This window comes from Dysidea avara, chromosome 11, assembly GCF_963678975.1.
Source record: "Dysidea avara chromosome 11, odDysAvar1.4, whole genome shotgun sequence".
Taxonomy (NCBI): domain Eukaryota; kingdom Metazoa; phylum Porifera; class Demospongiae; order Dictyoceratida; family Dysideidae; genus Dysidea; species Dysidea avara.
The window spans coordinates 9,248,677-9,267,288 of record NC_089282.1 but is presented as its reverse complement, the minus strand read 5'-3'; the positions used below and the strand labels follow the sequence as shown (position 1 = coordinate 9,267,288).

General features: G+C 37.2%; 1 protein-coding gene and 2 long non-coding RNA genes across 16 annotated transcripts in view; 2 read left to right on the top strand and 1 right to left on the bottom strand.

Moving 5' to 3' along the window:
- Positions 1-12,066, top strand: part of LOC136238647 (uncharacterized) — a 123,485-nt gene extending 111,419 nt beyond the window's left edge. For all 5 annotated transcript variants that reach the window (XM_066029215.1, XM_066029214.1, XM_066029216.1 and 2 more), the window contains 3 exons: positions 1,440-1,595; positions 2,307-2,378; positions 10,028-12,066. In XM_066029215.1, coding sequence (XP_065885287.1) covers positions 1,440-1,595; positions 2,307-2,378; positions 10,028-11,901 — 2,102 coding nt within the window. In that variant the 3' untranslated portion in view covers positions 11,902-12,066. The remainder of the gene's footprint in view (positions 1-1,439; positions 1,596-2,306; positions 2,379-10,027) is intronic.
- Positions 12,067-13,366: 1,300 nt separating this feature from the next.
- LOC136238645 (uncharacterized) lies at positions 13,367-16,594 on the bottom strand. 10 transcript variants are annotated; one of them, XR_010693123.1, is made up of 13 exons: positions 16,213-16,593; positions 16,042-16,151; positions 15,876-15,988; positions 14,986-15,179; positions 14,796-14,839; positions 14,571-14,746; positions 14,459-14,521; positions 14,216-14,407; positions 14,060-14,155; positions 13,778-14,006; positions 13,649-13,726; positions 13,529-13,597; positions 13,367-13,477 (listed from the first exon to the last, which is right to left on the bottom strand). It is a non-coding gene; the product is annotated as an uncharacterized lncRNA (long non-coding RNA). The 10 variants fall into 10 exon arrangements; XR_010693118.1 differs by having other exon boundaries at positions 14,986-15,142; positions 16,213-16,587; XR_010693124.1 differs by having other exon boundaries at positions 14,060-14,176; positions 14,986-15,142; positions 15,876-16,151; positions 16,213-16,594.
- Positions 16,014-17,897, top strand: LOC136238646 (uncharacterized). Its single transcript, XR_010693127.1, has 3 exons — positions 16,014-16,365; positions 17,346-17,418; positions 17,863-17,897. It is a non-coding gene; the product is annotated as an uncharacterized lncRNA (long non-coding RNA).
- Positions 17,898-18,612: the final 715 nt, after the last annotated feature.

Sequence of the window (18,612 nt, the reverse complement as noted above, 5' to 3'; positions counted from 1 at the left end):
TGAGAAAAACTTCCACAGGTTAGAATATACGGTATTGTTATGCTCCAGAATTTTCCATAGAGCCTAATTAAAAGCTTTTGCTGTACAGTGCAGCAGAAAAACATTGTAGGGAGAGGTGAAGGGTGAACATTATATGGGCTGGGCTTACCTGTGTTTACAATGTTCCACCTGGCTCAAACTAGGATCTACCTGTAGTCAAATAAGCAAAAATAAAATATATCCACAAGTAGATGTAATCATACACTACGATAGTAGTGTATAGTAGGGACCACAAAGGAGTAGGCGTGGCCCACAAAATAATATCACTCTAAAAACAGCCTCAATTTCCCCTAACGATGATCAGGCAGTATTGGTTAGGTGAAACTAAGCCCAAACAAGCTTTCAGATCGACCCGAAATGCTTTCAACAAGTTGCTACGGAATTTTAAAAATAATTTATTTAATAGAATTTTCTACTGACTGAGTAAGTAAGTAAATAAGCAACTGACTGATGCCTTCAGACAAGTGTAACTCGATAATGGCTAAGGCTACGGGCTTGATTCTTTCACTGTTTGATGTCGCTTCAGCCCAACAGGCGCCTTTTGGCATACCACAGTACGTACAATGCATTCTTCATGTCCCATTCATCTTTGCTGACAGCGAAAAGTGTCGATTTGGCGATAACATGTGATGGCTTCCCTTCGTAACGGAAATTGTCCGTATTTGTCATAGTGGCTATTTTGATATCAGAGGTGCTTTTCAAACAGTTCTTGATTCATACTGCTATGTAAAGGGTTGAACATAACCGACAATGAAGCATAATGGATACTTCACTTTTCAGACGATAATTGATATAACTGGGGCGCGCGGCACCATTTCTTTTGGTATGCGTGGATTGCAGAGGTGCTTTTCGAACAGTTCTTGATTCGAAATACTGCGTAACTGGTTGAACATAGCTGACAACAAAGCGTAATGGATACCTCACTTTTCAGACGATGATTGGGGTGCGCGGCGCCATTTCAGATGCGGTATGCGTGGGTTCACCAGTCATAATCATTATTTACAAAAAAAAGTTAACAAACAAGTACACAGAAAAATTTGGAATTTTCAACTAGAGTAGGGACCATAACACATCGATAAAAAATACTGAAACAAGCTGGAGTAGTACACGATATTAATTTACAGTAAAACAATAAGAAGTGTTATATCCCTACTGTGCTCAAGATACCATAATGAAAATGCACAGTAGGGATATAACACTTCTTATTGTTTTAATATCGTGCACTATTCCAACTTGTTTCAGTACTTTTTATCGATGTGTTATGGTCCCTACTCTAGTTGAAAATTCCAAATTTTTCTGTGTACTTGTCTATATATAAATCCATGCATAGTTATATAACCACTGTAGTTCAGCACAGTTTACATTCTTATTGTCATTTTATTGTGTGTATCTCATTACAGAATTTTTGAATAGTTTCAATTCACCACCCATAACTACAACAATGAGTACTACAATTACTGCTAGTATATCATTACCTGGTGATGGTGCCAGCTCGAATCAACCTACAGTAATCCACCTGACACCACAACAATCATCAATATCTACACTGTCACAAGGTCTTGATGTCACTTCATGTATTACTATATAGCACCATTTTAGGACTGTAGACAAAGTCATATTACTTAATCGATGGCCAACATATTAATGCAAAAATCTCATAATCATTTATTTATTAATGGAAAATAGTTTCAGCACTGTGATAGTAAATGTTCATCATATTAGTTCGTCACATTCCACATATAGCATGTTGTATAAAAGTTACTTATCAGTAGCTATTTAATTTACTGCAGGTATAGACAACCTCCTTTATTGTTATGATCATTACTCAAGTATAAAAGTCCACATGTAGTCATACAAACAGCAGGCATGTGGGAACACAAACAACAATAAAATTTTTACCAAGTTTCTCCAATACAACATCTATTTCCACTATAAGTCTACAGGTGGTTTGCTGTCCATGGCTGCTTTTGCAAGACCATGTGATGAGCTCTACAAGCATTACACATGCCTGTATTCTGGTTAAAAATATAATTTTATTATTTTTGTACATAGGGACCCAAGGAATATGCATGTTTTTAAGGTTCCATTATTCTTTCTAGTAATTTTTTTATTCTTTACCTACTGTATACATTATTCCCAAATTTATTCCCTTAATGTTACCTGAAATGATCCTGAAACACAGCTTATTATATCTATTTTCTTCTGCAATTGTACAGGCAATCACTAGTAGCTACCATTTCATAGTTGTTTTCTTACTGTTAATACAGGACCTGTATCTGTATTATCAAGACATGAACTACAAAACCAGCTAACATATGATCAAGATCGTTTACAAAAAGGTTGGTGCAAGTGCATTTACTAATCATTAGAAGAACTACATACAGAGTCATGTTGCATACTGTATGATTTATGTTGACATTAATGATGAAATCAATCTGACAGTGAAACATAATGATGTAAGGAGAAATAAGGAATTTTACAAGTTATTAGGAATCATTACTATAAAAAGTGGTTTATCATCACCTGAAGTGCCCCATATAACAGTGTAGGGATTAAATTTGTGCTTCTGGCTTGTTTATTGTAATGATCTATACTGTAGCTTGTAAAATTCCTTGATTGATTTGTAACATATTCATCATTAGTAGCTTCTGTAGTACCACATCAAAGAAGAATGGTATCACATGTATGCAGCAATACTCAGATAAGCAGTGTAGCTGTTTCACATATAGTTTTCTACTATGTTCAGTCTGTTGCATAGCCCTACACACGGACAATGATACATATATAGCCAATTTGCTTAAGGGGTACTTTAACTGTTGGAGGCATGGTTCAGAAATTTTTGGACAATAGAGGATATGCATACTGAAAACATTCTAATAAGCACATGATTTTTTAACACGTCATGACAGTGAACGAAGTGCGAATCGAATCATAACATGGACAGTATCAGCACTTCTTACAGAGTGGTGATTTCTTCTACCTAGGAGGTAATACAACTGGTGAGCAAAAGCCTGCCCATAGCATTAGTGATGAGTTATAGTCTGAGCGCAGTTATCAGTGCTTCTTACAGAGCGGTGATTTCTTCTACCTAGGAGGTAGTACAACTGGCCAGAGAAAGCCTGCCCATAGCATTAGTGATGAGTTGTAGTCTTGAGCTGCATTTGCTACCCATACTTTTATGTGGGAGTTTCATAATTTTTGATAGTCGTTCACCGTCAACTTTTTTGGAAAACGCCACCACACCACTTTAATTGATCATTTTTCTTTCAAATAATATAGTGTGCATATCCTCTATTTTCAACATGAAGCCATGGGTGTGCTGCTGCAAAATTGGCACCTTGCGCTGTTAGTGAAAACAAATGGGGACACAAAGAAGGATAAAGGTAAGTTCATGATGCATGCATTGTACATACTGCTATGTGAGGCAGCATAGCCAAGTGGCTAGAGCATTGACCTAGTAAACGAAAGGTTCCAGGTTCGATGCTTGGTTGTGCTAAAGTAATGTTGTTGTTGTTTCCTTGAACAAGAAACTTCACTCACATTGCTCCAGTCTACCCAGCTGTATATTGGGTACCTGGTGGCCTGGTGTCAACTGGGGAAGCAGCCCACCCAGCTGTAACATCAATGGGTACTTGGTGCTAACTTGGGAAGCAAATGCCAAATTTTCCTTGTCTCGTTTAGCAGTGTTGTGGAACTTCAGGTTCAGCGACCTCTCTCTGTGAGACCTGGACATTCCTCCTGTGGGTTACTAGCCCTGGATTTGCCTGCACAAGGCTCAAATGCCCACAGGCATCCCAGTGCTGGTTCACTGGCTGTGTTTCGCACGGCTGCTGTAAGCCTTGTGGGGTATACTTTTGTACATACTGCATTATGCCAAAAAACACATGTTGGGTTGAAGCGACATCTGACAGTGAAGTAATCTAGCACGCAGCTTTAGCTATTATTAAGTCACTCTTGTCTAAAGGAATCAGTTAGACAGTTAGTCAGTCAGCAGAAAATTCCACTGTATAAAAGAATATTTAAAATTTTTATAGAAACTTATGGGAGCAGTTTGGATTGCCACTGAAGGCACTTTAGGCTTGATTATACCTCACCAACACTGTTTTCACATGGACACTAAAAATAGGTTCAACCCAAGTTGTGTAATCTGCATTCACCCCAAGTTTCTGTCAATAAGCAATCATCAGATGATGGTATTCACTGAATGATAATCGTCTTCTAACCACTTTACGTATTCACCAAAAACTGCAATTCACGTTTACTTTGCAGACCCAGGTTCAACCATATTGCTTTGTAGGGTTGAACCTGCTTATGACATTTTATAACTTACACGTAAATGTTCAACCTGGTTAAGGAGTTCACATTAATGCATTACTTTCAACCTGGTCTAAAGTGACCATACGAGAAGGGTGCAATACTGCCAAGGTGCTGTGTAGGTATTTGTGAGGCTGGTTTCTACTCAATAGTTTTCTTGACAAGTTGCAAACCTCTATGATCTCTACTATACAGCACTACTGTACTGTATGATTAGCAGTTGTCATGTACAATGTAGCTACCTCACATCAAATTAGTGATTAATGTGTAGTTGTGTTACCATAGCCATACAAACACTCATTTTGCAGCATCATTAAGTATGCTAGTATGTAATAACAAAAGAAAGTGGTGTCTTGAAATTTCTGCACCAGTGGCACCTTATAAGTGGCACCTTATATGTACTTCAAATATTATCATGAAAATGCTGTACCTGCCAAAAATTAAATGCTGTAGTGTATCCGCCAGCAAATCTGGCATTTAAAGTAAGAATATAATTATCTAAACCAAAAACAGCCAAGCTGTAAAAAAAAGTGCAGCCCCCAACTGAAAAAAGGCCAGGGTGAAACAAGATGTGAAATCCACAAGAATGGCTGTGATGGTAGGTTAATGGCAAAAAATTTAATTAGGATTCAGCACCAAATTCACCTGAATTGTCGTAATTAAAATTTTTGCCATTAACCTACCATCACAGCCATTCTTGGCCGCCACCTCGGATTTCACATCTTTTTTCACCCTGGTCTTTTTTCAGTTGGGGGTCGCACTCTTTTTTTACAGCTTGGTTGTTTTGGCTTAGATATCACTTCTTTTTGTATTGCAAGCTACAAAGCCGGCCATAAACTGGCTTTGGTGCTTCTTTTGACTTGTGTTTTTTTTTCTTTACTGCAGGAATTGTGGAACAAAAGAAGTAATTGTGTGTATAGCTTTTTGTCTGATTAAATATTTGTATATTTAACACTGAATGATTATCACATACTGTAGTTAATAAGGTTACTTCTCACATAACTGAACTGTAGCTGAAACTCTCATTGTTTGTAGCTGAACTCTTTTCAGGGTGACTTGTTTCTAGCTGCACTCTCTACATGGTGAATTATTTCCAGCACATATTTCTACAGGGTGATTTGTTTGTAGCTGATTCTCTATAGGGTAACTTGTTTGTTTCTAGCTGATACATATCTCTACAGGGTGACTTGTTTCCAGCTGATCTTTCTACAGAGTGATTTGTTTCTAGCTGGTCTCTCTACAGGGTAACTTGTTTCTAGCTGAACTATCCTACTGGGTGACTTTTTCCTAACTGATTTCTCTACATGGTGATTTGTTTCCAGCACATATTTCTACTAGGTGATTTGTTTGCAGTTGATCTCTATGGGGTAACTTGAATCTAGCTGATATTTCTACAGGGTGACTTGTTTCTAGCTAATCTCTCTACAGGGTGATTTGTTTGTACATAGCTGATCTCTCTAAGGGTAACTTGTTTCTAGCTGAACTCTCTACTGGGTGACTTGCTCCTAACTGACTTCTCTACATGGTGAATTGTTTCCAGCACTTATACCGGGTGAAGCTGATCACTTGTATTTAGCTGATGTCTCTACAGGGTGACTTGTTTCTAGCTGAACTCTCTACAGGGTGATCTGTTCATGGCTGAACTCTCTACAGGGTGATTTTTTTACAGTTGAACTCTCTACAGGGTGATTTGTTTGTAGCTGAACTCTCTACATGATGGTTTCTTTGTAGCTGAACCTTCTACAGGGTGACTTCTTCTAGCTGACCTCTCTACAGGGTGACTTGTTTCTAACTGATATCTCTACTGGGTGACATGTTTGTAGCTGAACTCTCTACAAGGTGATCCTTCTAGCTGATCTCTCTACAGGATGACTTGTTTCTAGCTGAACTCTGTACAGGATGATTTGTTCGTAGCTGAACTCTCTACAGGGTAATTTGTTTGCAGCTGAACTCTCTACATGGTGGTTTATTTTCAGCTGAACTCTCTGCAAGGTGACTTTTTCTAGCTGATCTCTCTACAGGGTGATTAGTTTGTAGCTGAACTCTCTACAGAGTGATCTTTTCATAGCTGACCTCTTTACACAGTGATTTGTTTGCAGCTGAACTCTCTACATGGCGGTTTCTTTGTAGCTGAACTCTCTACAAGGTGACCTCTTCTAGCTGATCTCTCTACAGAGTGACTTGTATCTAGCTGATCTCTCTACAGGGGGAATTGTTTGTAGCTGAACTCTCTACAATTTGATTTCTTTGTAGCTGAACTCTCTACAAGGTGACTTCTTCTAACTGATCTCTCTACAGGGTGAATTGTTCGGAGCTGAACTCTCCACAGGGTGATTTGTTTGCAACTGATCTCTCCACAGGGTGATCTGTTTGTAGCTGAACTTTCTACAATTTGATTTGTTTGCAGCTGAACTCTCTACATGGTGGTTTCTTTGTAGCTGAACTCTTTACAAGATGACTTCTTCTAGCTGATCTCTCTACAGGGTGACTTGTTTGTAGCTGAACTCTCTACAGGGTGATCTCTTTGTAGCTGAACCTGTGGTTTCTTTGTAGCTGAACTCTCTACAAGGTGATCCTTCTAGCTGAACTCTCTACAGGGTGATCTGTTCGTAGCTGAACTTTCTACAGGGTGATTTGTTTGCAGCTGAACTCTCTACATGATGGTTTCTTTGTAGCTGAACTCTCTACAAGGTAACTTTCTACAGGGTGACTTGTTTCTAGCTGATCTCTGGATGACTTGTTTCTAGCTGAACTCTCTATAGGGTTATCTGTTTGTAATTAAACTCTCTACAGGGTGATTTGTTTGTAGCTGAACTCTCTACAAAATGATTTGTTTCTAGCTGATCTCTCTATAGGGTAACTTGTTTGTAGCTGAAATCTCTACGGGATAGTTTCGTTGTAGCTGATCTCTCTATATACAGGGTGACTTGTTTCTAGCTGATCTCTCTACATGGTGACTTGTTTCTAGCAACTTTCTACAGGTGATTTGTTTGCAGCTGAACTCTCTACATGGTGGTTTCTTTGTAGCTGAACTCTCTACAGAGTGGCTTACTTGTAGCTGAACATTGTATAAAGTAACTTGTTTGTAGCTGATCTCTATAGGGTAGCTAACTTGTTTATACAGATGAACTCTCACTGGGTAGTTTCTTTGTAGCAGAACTCTCTACTCAGTGACTTGAATTCTCTACAGAGTGACTTATTTGTAGCTGAACTCCCTACAAAATAACTTGCAGCGTATATAATTCTATAATGGAGTAAATTAAAAACGTATAGCTGAATGCTCTATTAGGGTGACTGTTCTATTAGAGTATCTCAATCTCGCATTTGCTACACATAATTGGCTTTCGAATCATAACTCAGTGGTTTGTAATCCGATTCTTCTGTACTACTGTAAGGACGATTATTCCAGCTGCACACCGATTTTCAGCTCATTGCTCTAAGCGGTTTGCCTGGTAGGCGTGAAAACTAATAGTTTTTTATACATAAAAATCGATCGCATAATTGTGACACAGGTTGGGCTTTGTGTCATATCTCGATGACCTTTAGCTCGATTCTTTTCAAACCACAAAAAGGCACTCCTACGATAGTTACTCCATCTACATAGCAATTTTCAGCTCATTCCTTCAAGGGGTTTACCCTGCGGGCGTGACAGACCTTCAATCTTATTTTACACGAATAATCAGTCATAACTCCGTGAATGTTCATTGGATTTCTACCAAACATGGTACTGAGATCCGCTATAATGAGCTCTTTAAGTGTGCCAAATTTCAGCCTGATTGGAGTGCGCATTCGTGTTTTATGGCAGATTATGCAAAGTGTACAAAAAAAAGTAGAAGAAAAAAACGAAGAAAAAAAATCCCAAACTTTGGCCGCTCGTATCTTGGAAATGGCTGGAGCGATTTTCTTCACATTTGGAATGTAGACTCCCCTACCTAGCCGGCAATTCTGTAGCAAATTTGGTTTCAATCGGATAAGGGATCACAGAGCTACAAAAGTGTGAAAATCACGTTCTCTTTCTTCCTGTTTATACTCACGGTGTGGCGCGCCGGCTTCTTGGGCCGCACGACACACTACCGTGTGTCTTGATTTGCATATTTGCAGAAAATTTACATATTATAATTTTAATGTGTCTCCTTTAGTCATTCATGTCCTTACAGGCATGTATGTAGGCACCGCAAAATTATTTGATGCAATTATGCTGCTATGAAAGGGAGAATGTATTGTCACTTATAATAATAATCCATTTTGCTACAAAAAACAATATGCCCTAGCAATTTGTCTCGTGGGACAGCTACACTTTCATGTCCAAAAAGTTACCATAATAAATAGCTATCTTAATAAAGCGGTCATTTAAACTGTCATAGTATTCTATAGAGCAGTCACAGGTCATAGTATTTAACAGCAATGCATGTGAGCAAAATAGTGTATTTGAAAAATATTAATTTTAGGGCTCCATGCACTGAAGAGTAGTGAAACTAGAGCTATGATTGCATACCAAGTATATACCATTTAAACATCCCAGCTACACGGCTCTTAGATGGTGGCATCTATAACATATGAAGCTCTTAGTGTGGCAACTATTCAGTATACTAAATAAGAAGGCTATCTACTTTATCAGTTGGGAACTGGAAAGTGAACACAGTAGGTACGTACTTTACTCTTGACATTACAGTAAAAGTACTATGACACATGATGTAGAGCAACTATGCTCTTTTCCTTACTGAATAATACTACAGGATAGTCTATATCACTTTTTCTCAGCCCCATAGGTAAACAGCTAACAACACTTCTATTACAGTTTTAAATAATAAAATACTGCGGACACAAGGTTGCTTTTGTGTTCATTTTTTTGAGGACACAGTGCAATGGCAACAGTGCAGCAGACAGTATTCAAATGTGGCAGATGTAGTTACCTTTGAGACAATCAAGGCGGTTGCTTCAGTAATCTGAGTTTGAATGGAGGTAATTTAGTAACAAGATACTCTAAGAGAACAGTCACCAATGGCGGATCCAGGATGGGGCATTTGGGGCAAATCCCCCCCTTCCCTTACCTTTTGGAGAAACCATACTTCTGATTAAAGTACTAAACTCTAGATCCATAAACTCATGAAAACGATATGCACCTTTTAGTAGCATTTATTACAAATTCACCTGAAATCAAAGCAAGTCAAAGTCAAATTAGCTGTGAAATTTCCCACTATCACCTTTGTGCGTACTAAGCGCCTCTAAAAATAATTACTGTATTAGTGTTGGTTAAGAGATTCATAGCCTTTTACTCAGTATTTAAGACTCCACAACCATCTGCAAAAGCCAAAATATCAAAAATCAACAGTGAGTGAGACACTACTAAGTGGTGATTATTTGCTGCTTCAAAAATGCAGCAACTAACAAGAGAATCTGGCTTTCCCCAACCACCTACAACTTAGCCTGTTTGTGCCCCTCCCCTTGCCAGCTCCTGGATCCGCCCCTGGTCACCTACCCTTAATTCTAATAGAGCAGTCAGATTTGCATTTTAAAATTTTCTGGCTATGCACTTGATTTCAGGTGCAGCATTTAAATGTTTTGTGATAAAATCCATATACTTTGGCATTGAATTATATAGTTATGGTATACACTCATAATACACTTATTACATGCTACTGTGAAATTTTCAGTTTTCAATTTCAATCTACAGGAATAAAATGTCCACTGCCTCCACCACTGTTACCCAACTATGTGCCTCGTCAGCAATTACTGGATGAGATGGTTACAGTATTATGTCATTCCACCAATGACCCTAATAGTTGTGGAACAAGTTTGACAGTTACTGGAGCTGGTGGATTTGGCAAGACATCTATTGTTACAGCTTTATGTCATCATCCTGTGATAAAAGAACAATTTACTGATGGTGTTGTGTTTATAGAACTCGGACCACAAGCTACTGATCCTAGTATGAAACTGAGCCAATTGTATCACTTACTAACTGGTCAATATTTGAAACAAGGTGATACTAATCATGCTGAACAAGAAATCAATCAACTTACAAATCTCTATTGTCGTAATCTTCTTGTTATCATTGATGATGTGTGGCATGTTGAAGATGCAGAGCCAATAGTGAAGGCATTTTGTAACTGTAAAATAGTCCTCACTACCAGGATGAATGATGTTGATCAATACATACCTACCAAACAGGTAGTTAGTGTAGGTCCAATGGAGCCAAGTGAAGCTCGTTCTCTCCTGACACATGAAGTGATTAATATCAGTCAACTGTCACAAGATGATATTAACTTACTTGATGAACTAGCTCAAGATGTCCACCTGTGGCCACTGCTACTGTCTCTTGTCAGAGGACACTTGTCTCATGATTTAGAGCACTGTCATTCATCTTATCATGAAGCCATCCATTTTGTGCAAGCTAAATTGCATGATAGAGGTCTGATAGCCTTTGATAAGAACAACATTGAAAATGTTGAAAAAAGTCGTAAATATGCTGTTAAAGTTTGCATAGAAATGAGCCTAGAATTATTGAATAAAGCACAAATCACTTTATCAAAAAAAATTAAGTCATTAATATTATGGACTGGAATTGGTACTTCCTTGCAAACAGGTGTATTACACAATCTTTGGAATGTTAGTGAATATGAGGCAAGAGATGCTGTAAAGATGCTGTGGGCCTATGGTTTAGTCCAGTTTACTCTTATTACTATACCTCCCCACAATAATACACAGCGATGTGTAGAGGTTCATGCTGTAATCAGTCAGTTTATATTAGAGAGTACGGATAGTATTGAGATGGGTAACTTATCACCCTACAATGACTTAAGTACTTATATGTCAGTTACAGAAGGTCTTTCCATCTTATTTCAAGAATCCTATGGAGTACCAGACACAACATTATTGACACCAGTGGAATTTTTGCAGTACAGACTGTGTGAGATAGAGAATGATTTATTACCACATCGTCTCCAACAAATTTGCATGATAACACTAGTTGATCCAAGTATTATTATAACATCATTAGAGCAAATCAACATGTCTGTGGTTGCTTCACCAAATATTGCATCTTGTTTGCCTTCCTCAAGTGAGAAGATCAACACACTGATAAATGACTGTCACAAAATAATAAAAATTGTTCACAAATTGAGTAGAAAAGTGAAACAAGATGTACAACGATACTTATCTCAAATGGAATATTCCAAGTTAATTCATTGCATTGAGAGCTATATGATTGAATATCCTGTTGGATTAAAAGCACAACAAGCAGCTAGTCTGGTGAAGAAGATTATTACACATTCCCAAGGGGATCTGCTTGATGTTTTCAAGCAACAGCATAAGGAGTTGCTAAGAATGACACCTGAATACCACAACATCACACTTCTTATATTACCTCGTATTAAATTGTTCACAAAAGAAATTCAACAAATCAATAGTGCACTACAAGTAGGATCACCAAACATTGAGGTAACCTATCAATATTACAGGTCTGGCAAATATCAGGAAGAGTATATCAGCACAACTACTCTTCTAGCTCAAGCAACCCTTAAGCAGTTAACTAAAAATTGCTCCTAATTATTTTGTTGTAGCTAGTAACAGTGACATCAATGCATTATGGTTTTCATCATAGCTTAAATATTAGCATTACTGTAAGAGTTGTACATGTATAAACCCTAAGTATACTGGTTGTATGAAATTGTGCTGCATTTTTAAAGTATATCATCCAGTGTAGAATGTTCAAGCCAAACAATACAGTATAATTGTAGTACTACTGAGTAGGAATCCCCTTAAAAGGTAGGGCACCCCCATAACATCATAGAAATATCATATACCTGGAGCTTATAAGCACCGTTTGCACCTTGCGGCAGTTATGAACTCCTGATCATACACAGCAAAGCATACTGTAGCAAAAGAGTAACTAACAAATATATTGGTAAAAACAAGAAAGCCATAATTATATAACAGAAGCACAAAATAATGATTATTGAATTTTTAAAACTAATTACTAGAATCTGATTTTTAGTCTATTTGAATGCTTCACTCACCACATTTGCAGGCTAGAGGCTAAACAATGCATTGTACAACCACTATTTTAAGCCATAGTACTAATCTCAAATCTGCATCTACAACCTGGTGTTTGCAAAGAAGTCCACACACAAGTAGAACTAGTGTCAAATCCAGTTAAAAGCAAACTAGCTGTGTCCTGTGCAATATACCTCTTAGAAGGTCATCTTGCAAAACTATACAAGCAAAGAGACTGTTTCAAGTATAAGGACTACAAACTTTAGTACTATTGTATTAGTTTAGTATAGTTTAGTATACAAAACTATACAAGCAAAGAGACTGTTTCAAGTATAAGGACTACAAACTTTAGTACTATTGTACAACTTTAGTATTAATGTATTTTCATTTTTGTTTCCATTTATTGTAGGTTACTAGGTTTTCTTATATTGTATTTTCCCTTAAGTTTTCTCCTAAGCGGGGAGGAGTCAGGAGTGTAGTGTATTGGTGTATGATATAATTGCACTGTTGTGCATCCGCAAGTGTGCTTGATAATAAGAATAATCTTAATTGTGAGTACTTTATGGCAAACCATTATGAACTCTCTGACAAACTCCTGCCACTAATATAATAGAGTAGCAGTGGGCAAGTTGGGCAGGCAAGTTGCTAATGTATTTGTTCACCTGCATGTTTGTCCTATGTGTTGTATTAGAGTAGGTAAAAAGTATTTTCAGCTTCTTTCACTGTGAAAAAAGCTCAGAATAATAAGGTCTATAACAGTCTTATTATGTTAGTATTAGAATGAAATAGTACAGCATATATTATTAGATTAGGACTTTACTATAACAAGTTTATTGAATACTTTAAGACAGTCATATATTAGAGATTAAATCACTAGTATAGTGCGGTGTATTATCAGACTATACTAAGCCTATTTCAACCATATATTTGCTATATACTATACTGCTGTACTTTTTTACTTTCCTATAATCTGTAGCTACCTTAATTAAATAATTTCTATAATTATATTTGTAATGAATTTAATTCTGTAAATATGTTAAAACCACAATAGGTACAGCTAGTAAATCAATGTCTCCTTCGCCATATGACAGTATCAAATCAATTTCGTCATTTATCAGTCTTTATCCAACTGCAGCAGGTAAGACAGTAAATACAATTCACAAGTTTCATTACTAATTACCTGTATTATCATCACCATGTAGAACTCTGTGACAATCTGTTACTTGTCTGGTAGAACTGTCTCACAGCTCTAATAAAGATGGTAAATATAATGTGTATTCTGGACAATCGTTGGACTTACAGTTTGTAACAATAAGAATCTCATAAAACCGAGACCTAGTCTGGAAACCATGTAGAACGGAGGATAGGTCCCTCAACTCTATTAAAGATGGTAAATATAATGCGTCTACTGAACAACCATTGTACTTACAGTTTGTAACAATGTTGTAAAACTGAGACCGAGTCTGAGACTGACAATCCTAAGACAAGTCTGATAAGACCAGGTCTCACAACCCTAAATGGAGGCAAACATAATTCATATTCTGGGTTACTTGTTTACAGTTGTTATCAGCGAGTCTAACCAGACATAAAATGACTACTTAGTACGTGACTTTGTTGGGCTAATATCAGAAGAAGATTTTTGAATGGTCATATCTTAGCTAAGAACAATGATATCAAGCTATAACTAGCAGGTATACCCAAAAAAACTCACAAAAATACTCCTACCACGTGGCCATTTTAGTCTGTTATGTAAGCTCACAAGAAGCATCTGATACACTGATAACCAAGTCCAAGAATCTTGTAACCACTAAGTACAATTGAAACAAGACTAAATATAATATAATTTGCATACTCTCAGTGGACTTACTTTTGTTAGCAATACGAGCATGGTCAGTGAAATAAGGACAAACAAGATGGAACAGGTTCTTGAAAGCACTCAACTCATTTACAGTGCCAGACGTACATGAGGTAGCAACCATCAGCTGTTGATAAAAAGTAGTAGAAAACATGAAGAAATGATGACCGGTTCCCAGAAGAAATGAGATCAGTTTCCATAAACCTAAATGAAGGTAAATATAAGTTATATACTGGACACTCTCAGTGTACTTACTTATACAGATGTCAGCAATAAGAAGAATCTCCTAGAACTGAGACTTAGTCTGTAATTCCTACCCTATTGAAAAGAAAATGAATAAAAACACAATCAGGCTTATTGCACTTACAGCTGTAAATAATTAGAAGATAAGGTTGAACAACTCCATGAAGAAAGAACAAAACTGTCCACATATGGTCGCTACCAGATTCTTTAAAGGAAGCAGCTGCCATTGAAGGAAACTAACACTGCAGATGTTGTACACTGACAACCTGTAGAACTAAGAGGTCTGACAAGAAACTACCTCTGAAGAGATAATATACAAAATCTAAGAGCAGACCATGCATACTCTTACCGTTGATGCCTGATGAAGTATGTCCACTCGTTATCCACCATAAGCTGAGATAACAGATTACAAAATATGTAATATGTACACAGCAACACCAAAGTTAAATCATTTGCAGGCCATTGTCATACAATACACAATAAACAACTTAATACGGCTAAACCTATCATACAAGCTATCATTTTACTCTAATACTTACTCATCTAGAGCTGTTTTTGATCACTGCCATTGTAGGAATTGTCCACCAAGCCGCCACTTCACCACTACAGCCAGCAGGGATGTACAGTTGTGGTCCATAACTATCATTGTGCGGAGCATGGCTCATTGGATGATGGCACCGATCACGCACACTCTCTCTGCGAGATACACCGTCATGATCACTCTTTAAAACATCTGATACAACAATAGTGACAAAATGGCGACTTAATTGCATCTGATACGCATGCGCACACCACTGATCTCTTCAATTTTAACAAGCATTACTATATACGAACTTTTGCAGGTGTGCTAACTGTACAAGAAAATCTGAATTTCTCTTAGAAAGAATTGATTGAATAATTAATTTTTCTGGTATTATATGCTTTGTCGTATGAAAGTGTGTGCGTATGAAATTATCACAACAAAGCTAGCTATAGTGATTAACAGAAGTGCATGTACTTATTGTAAAATCATCATGACTTTGTTTGATGCAGTAAAAATATCTGAAGTCAAGTGCTGTCTGTATAAACAAAAGTCCATGAATAATGAGATGGTAAAGCTAAAAAGTTATTTAAGTAAACAAAGCCATACAAAGAATGTGTATTAAACTAAAGTATAATCTGTTTCTCATAATATAAGATGGGGTTTATACTAAAGTATAAGATAGTTAGTATAATGCAAGGCTATACTGAGATTATTTGTATAGTTTAAGCCATTAGATATACCATCTTATATTCCTCTTTTTCACAGTGTTTGTTACATAATACAGTAGGCAGTAGCTATTATATAGTTATACAACGGCCACGAGTGCTCTGCCTGATATAAACGCACGAGTGCGTTTATACAGGCAGAGCACGAGTGCACGTTGTATAACTGTTATGTACCACTCACCTCATAGGTGGGGAGAGTCTCACAAGACAGCTGTAACACTTATAAAGGCCAGGTTTCTAACATCGATTGTGGGTAACCAAGCCAGACGTTGCGATGACGTTCCCCCTGCAGTACTGCAGCCACCTGAGGTATTGAAAACTAGTACGCTATGGGTTATATCACTAACCTGCATTCGCTGTTCGACTCTCATCATGTAGTGCTCAGCATGCCAGTGTGCCATATAGACTAAGCACCAGACTAATCACCATAGTGATTCTCTCGAGCGAAAAAAAGCAGCTAAATAGACGGTTTAAGTAAACAAAACCTAACTACTAAACGATACTAGTCTAATTCTTACTATTCACACTGGCTAAACTCGAATCTGGTGGCATGACAAAACTGGTTCCCACAATCGAACGTAAAGGTTAGTATTATTTAGAATATATTTGTTTTATTGAGTCGTTGTCGAAGTGGACTACAGTTTAATCTGGACTAAGATGGCACCAGACTAGTAAGGTGTATAAGTACGTTTATATATATGTAGGCTAGAGTTGTGGCCACCCGCGTTGGCTTTTTCGATCGCCATTGGCTGCTTGTAAACATTATACGTATTGGTGTCGTTATGGCCCATAATCGACCTTTACATGTCAGGCTATAAAAGAATTCGAGTGATCTGTGAAGTGTCTTTCCACCTATTCGGTGAGGTGTCGTAGTGGTCTTCGCCACCGGCACTTGTGCTATGCTGCACAAAACCGCAGCCATGCAGTGCAATATCTGTATATTCGGCACTGCGGTCGGTGCATTATAACGTATAATGCACTCGTTGTGGTCTACAAAACCGCAACCAGTGCGTTATAAGTTATAATGCACTCGCTGCGGTCTGCAGCAGTGCAATATACAAATTATGGCACTGGCGGTGCCTTTGAACTGCCCACGCAGAGTGGTACATATTCAGGATATCTACATCTACATTTTAAGAATATATGTGAGCACTAGCATGTAAAATCATCTAGAGTGGCTTTGCTCATCTTTACAGCTTTGCTTATATGAATATTTACATCATTATGTACTGCTGAAGTAAAATAGTGAAGATGTGCAACCCGCATGATTGGGCAGGTAATATACTGTGCATCTGAAAAATAGCACCATGCAGGTAGTTTGCACCAGGGAGAGGCATGTGCAGTTGCTTGACCTGGCACTTAAATTGTTCCATGAGTCGGCATCCTTTCACTCTACTTAAAGGGTGGTATAAGGACAGGTACTAAACACTACTTAAGTCATAGGACATTTAAATGATGATGTTTAAACCCCTGAGTTTTTGTATGGCATATGTACTTGAAGGATGATTGATGTCAAGTTTATATATTAAATAACCAGAGTTTAAAACTGAAAATGCATAGCATATAGAGTAACTTCCAAACTTTTGCTTTCCATACAGTAACATGGTGAATTGACTATAATTATGTACAAATTTATTTCTTTTTGTTTCAGTTAGGAAACATTATGTAGAAACTGAAACTATGCTATGTGTGAATGTGATATCTCAGCACCACCTGACATACAGGTTAGTATATAATTGCCTGTAACTATAGTTCAAGTAATATAACCGCCGGCCTGCATGCTCACATTATTTCACTAGCTAGACATATTTGAATGTAAGCACTTTCACCATGCATGCTACACAGCAATATAGGATGACGCTTATATTAATGCTTGGTTCCCAAAGCAATGCATCAATTATTATGTCACATTGTAGAAATTTTTGTAGTGGCCTGCACATACCAACTCTTTCATATGCCAAGTTGTTTGTCTGTAGTTTTGACATGCATGTAGCTCAACTTTTCAGTGAGTTTTCCCTGCACCATTCCCTTTAACACATTGTAAAGATCCAGTGTTTTGTTCCCTTAACCCCAATTAAGTTATTTTGTAATCTGTATTAACACCATTATACTTTATAATTGAGGTTTGCGTATCATCAAATAATAATAAATCAGTTGAACCAACTCAGGTTTGATCACTACCAAGACCACAACTTTTCTTTCTGTTCACTGAACCTTTTTTATAAAACTTTGTATTTAAAACTGTTTGCACATTTGCACTATATATATGCAGAAAATATTTGTACCTATGTTTTAAGCATGTAGGTGTTCATTGGCATACAAACATCGCAGCACAAACCATGTTGCTTTCGTTACTATTGAAGTGTATTACTGAATGGCACCATGCAGTTAGCTTGCACCTGGGTATATACAATACATACAACACAGTATGAATATACATATATGTGACCGAATTTTGGAAAATCACCCTTATGGTCGTGCCTGAAACAATTAGAATTTTTGAAACTAGCATGGTGCTGTTACTACAAGCAGAAAGCACTTTTCAAATATTTCTAAAAATTTTCTTGTAATTCAGGGTATCTTTGGGTAGGAATTTTACTTATAATGAACTAAATATTTAATGTGTCAAATGCGCCCAAAAGGGTGGTTTCCCAAAATTTGGTCACATATACTGTATGTATAATATACATACTGTATTTTATATATTTATTTATTTATTAATGCTTTATAGTACACACATACAAGCATGAGCTTAGGTATTGTATGTATGTACCCAGATGCAAGCTATCGTATGTACCGTATGTATATACTCATAACTAATAACAGCTACAGTTTGGACTTAAACTTCATAATGAAGAAAGATAAAAAAGGATGCTCTTGATAGAAGCTTTAGAATCACATTTGGATTTGACAATATT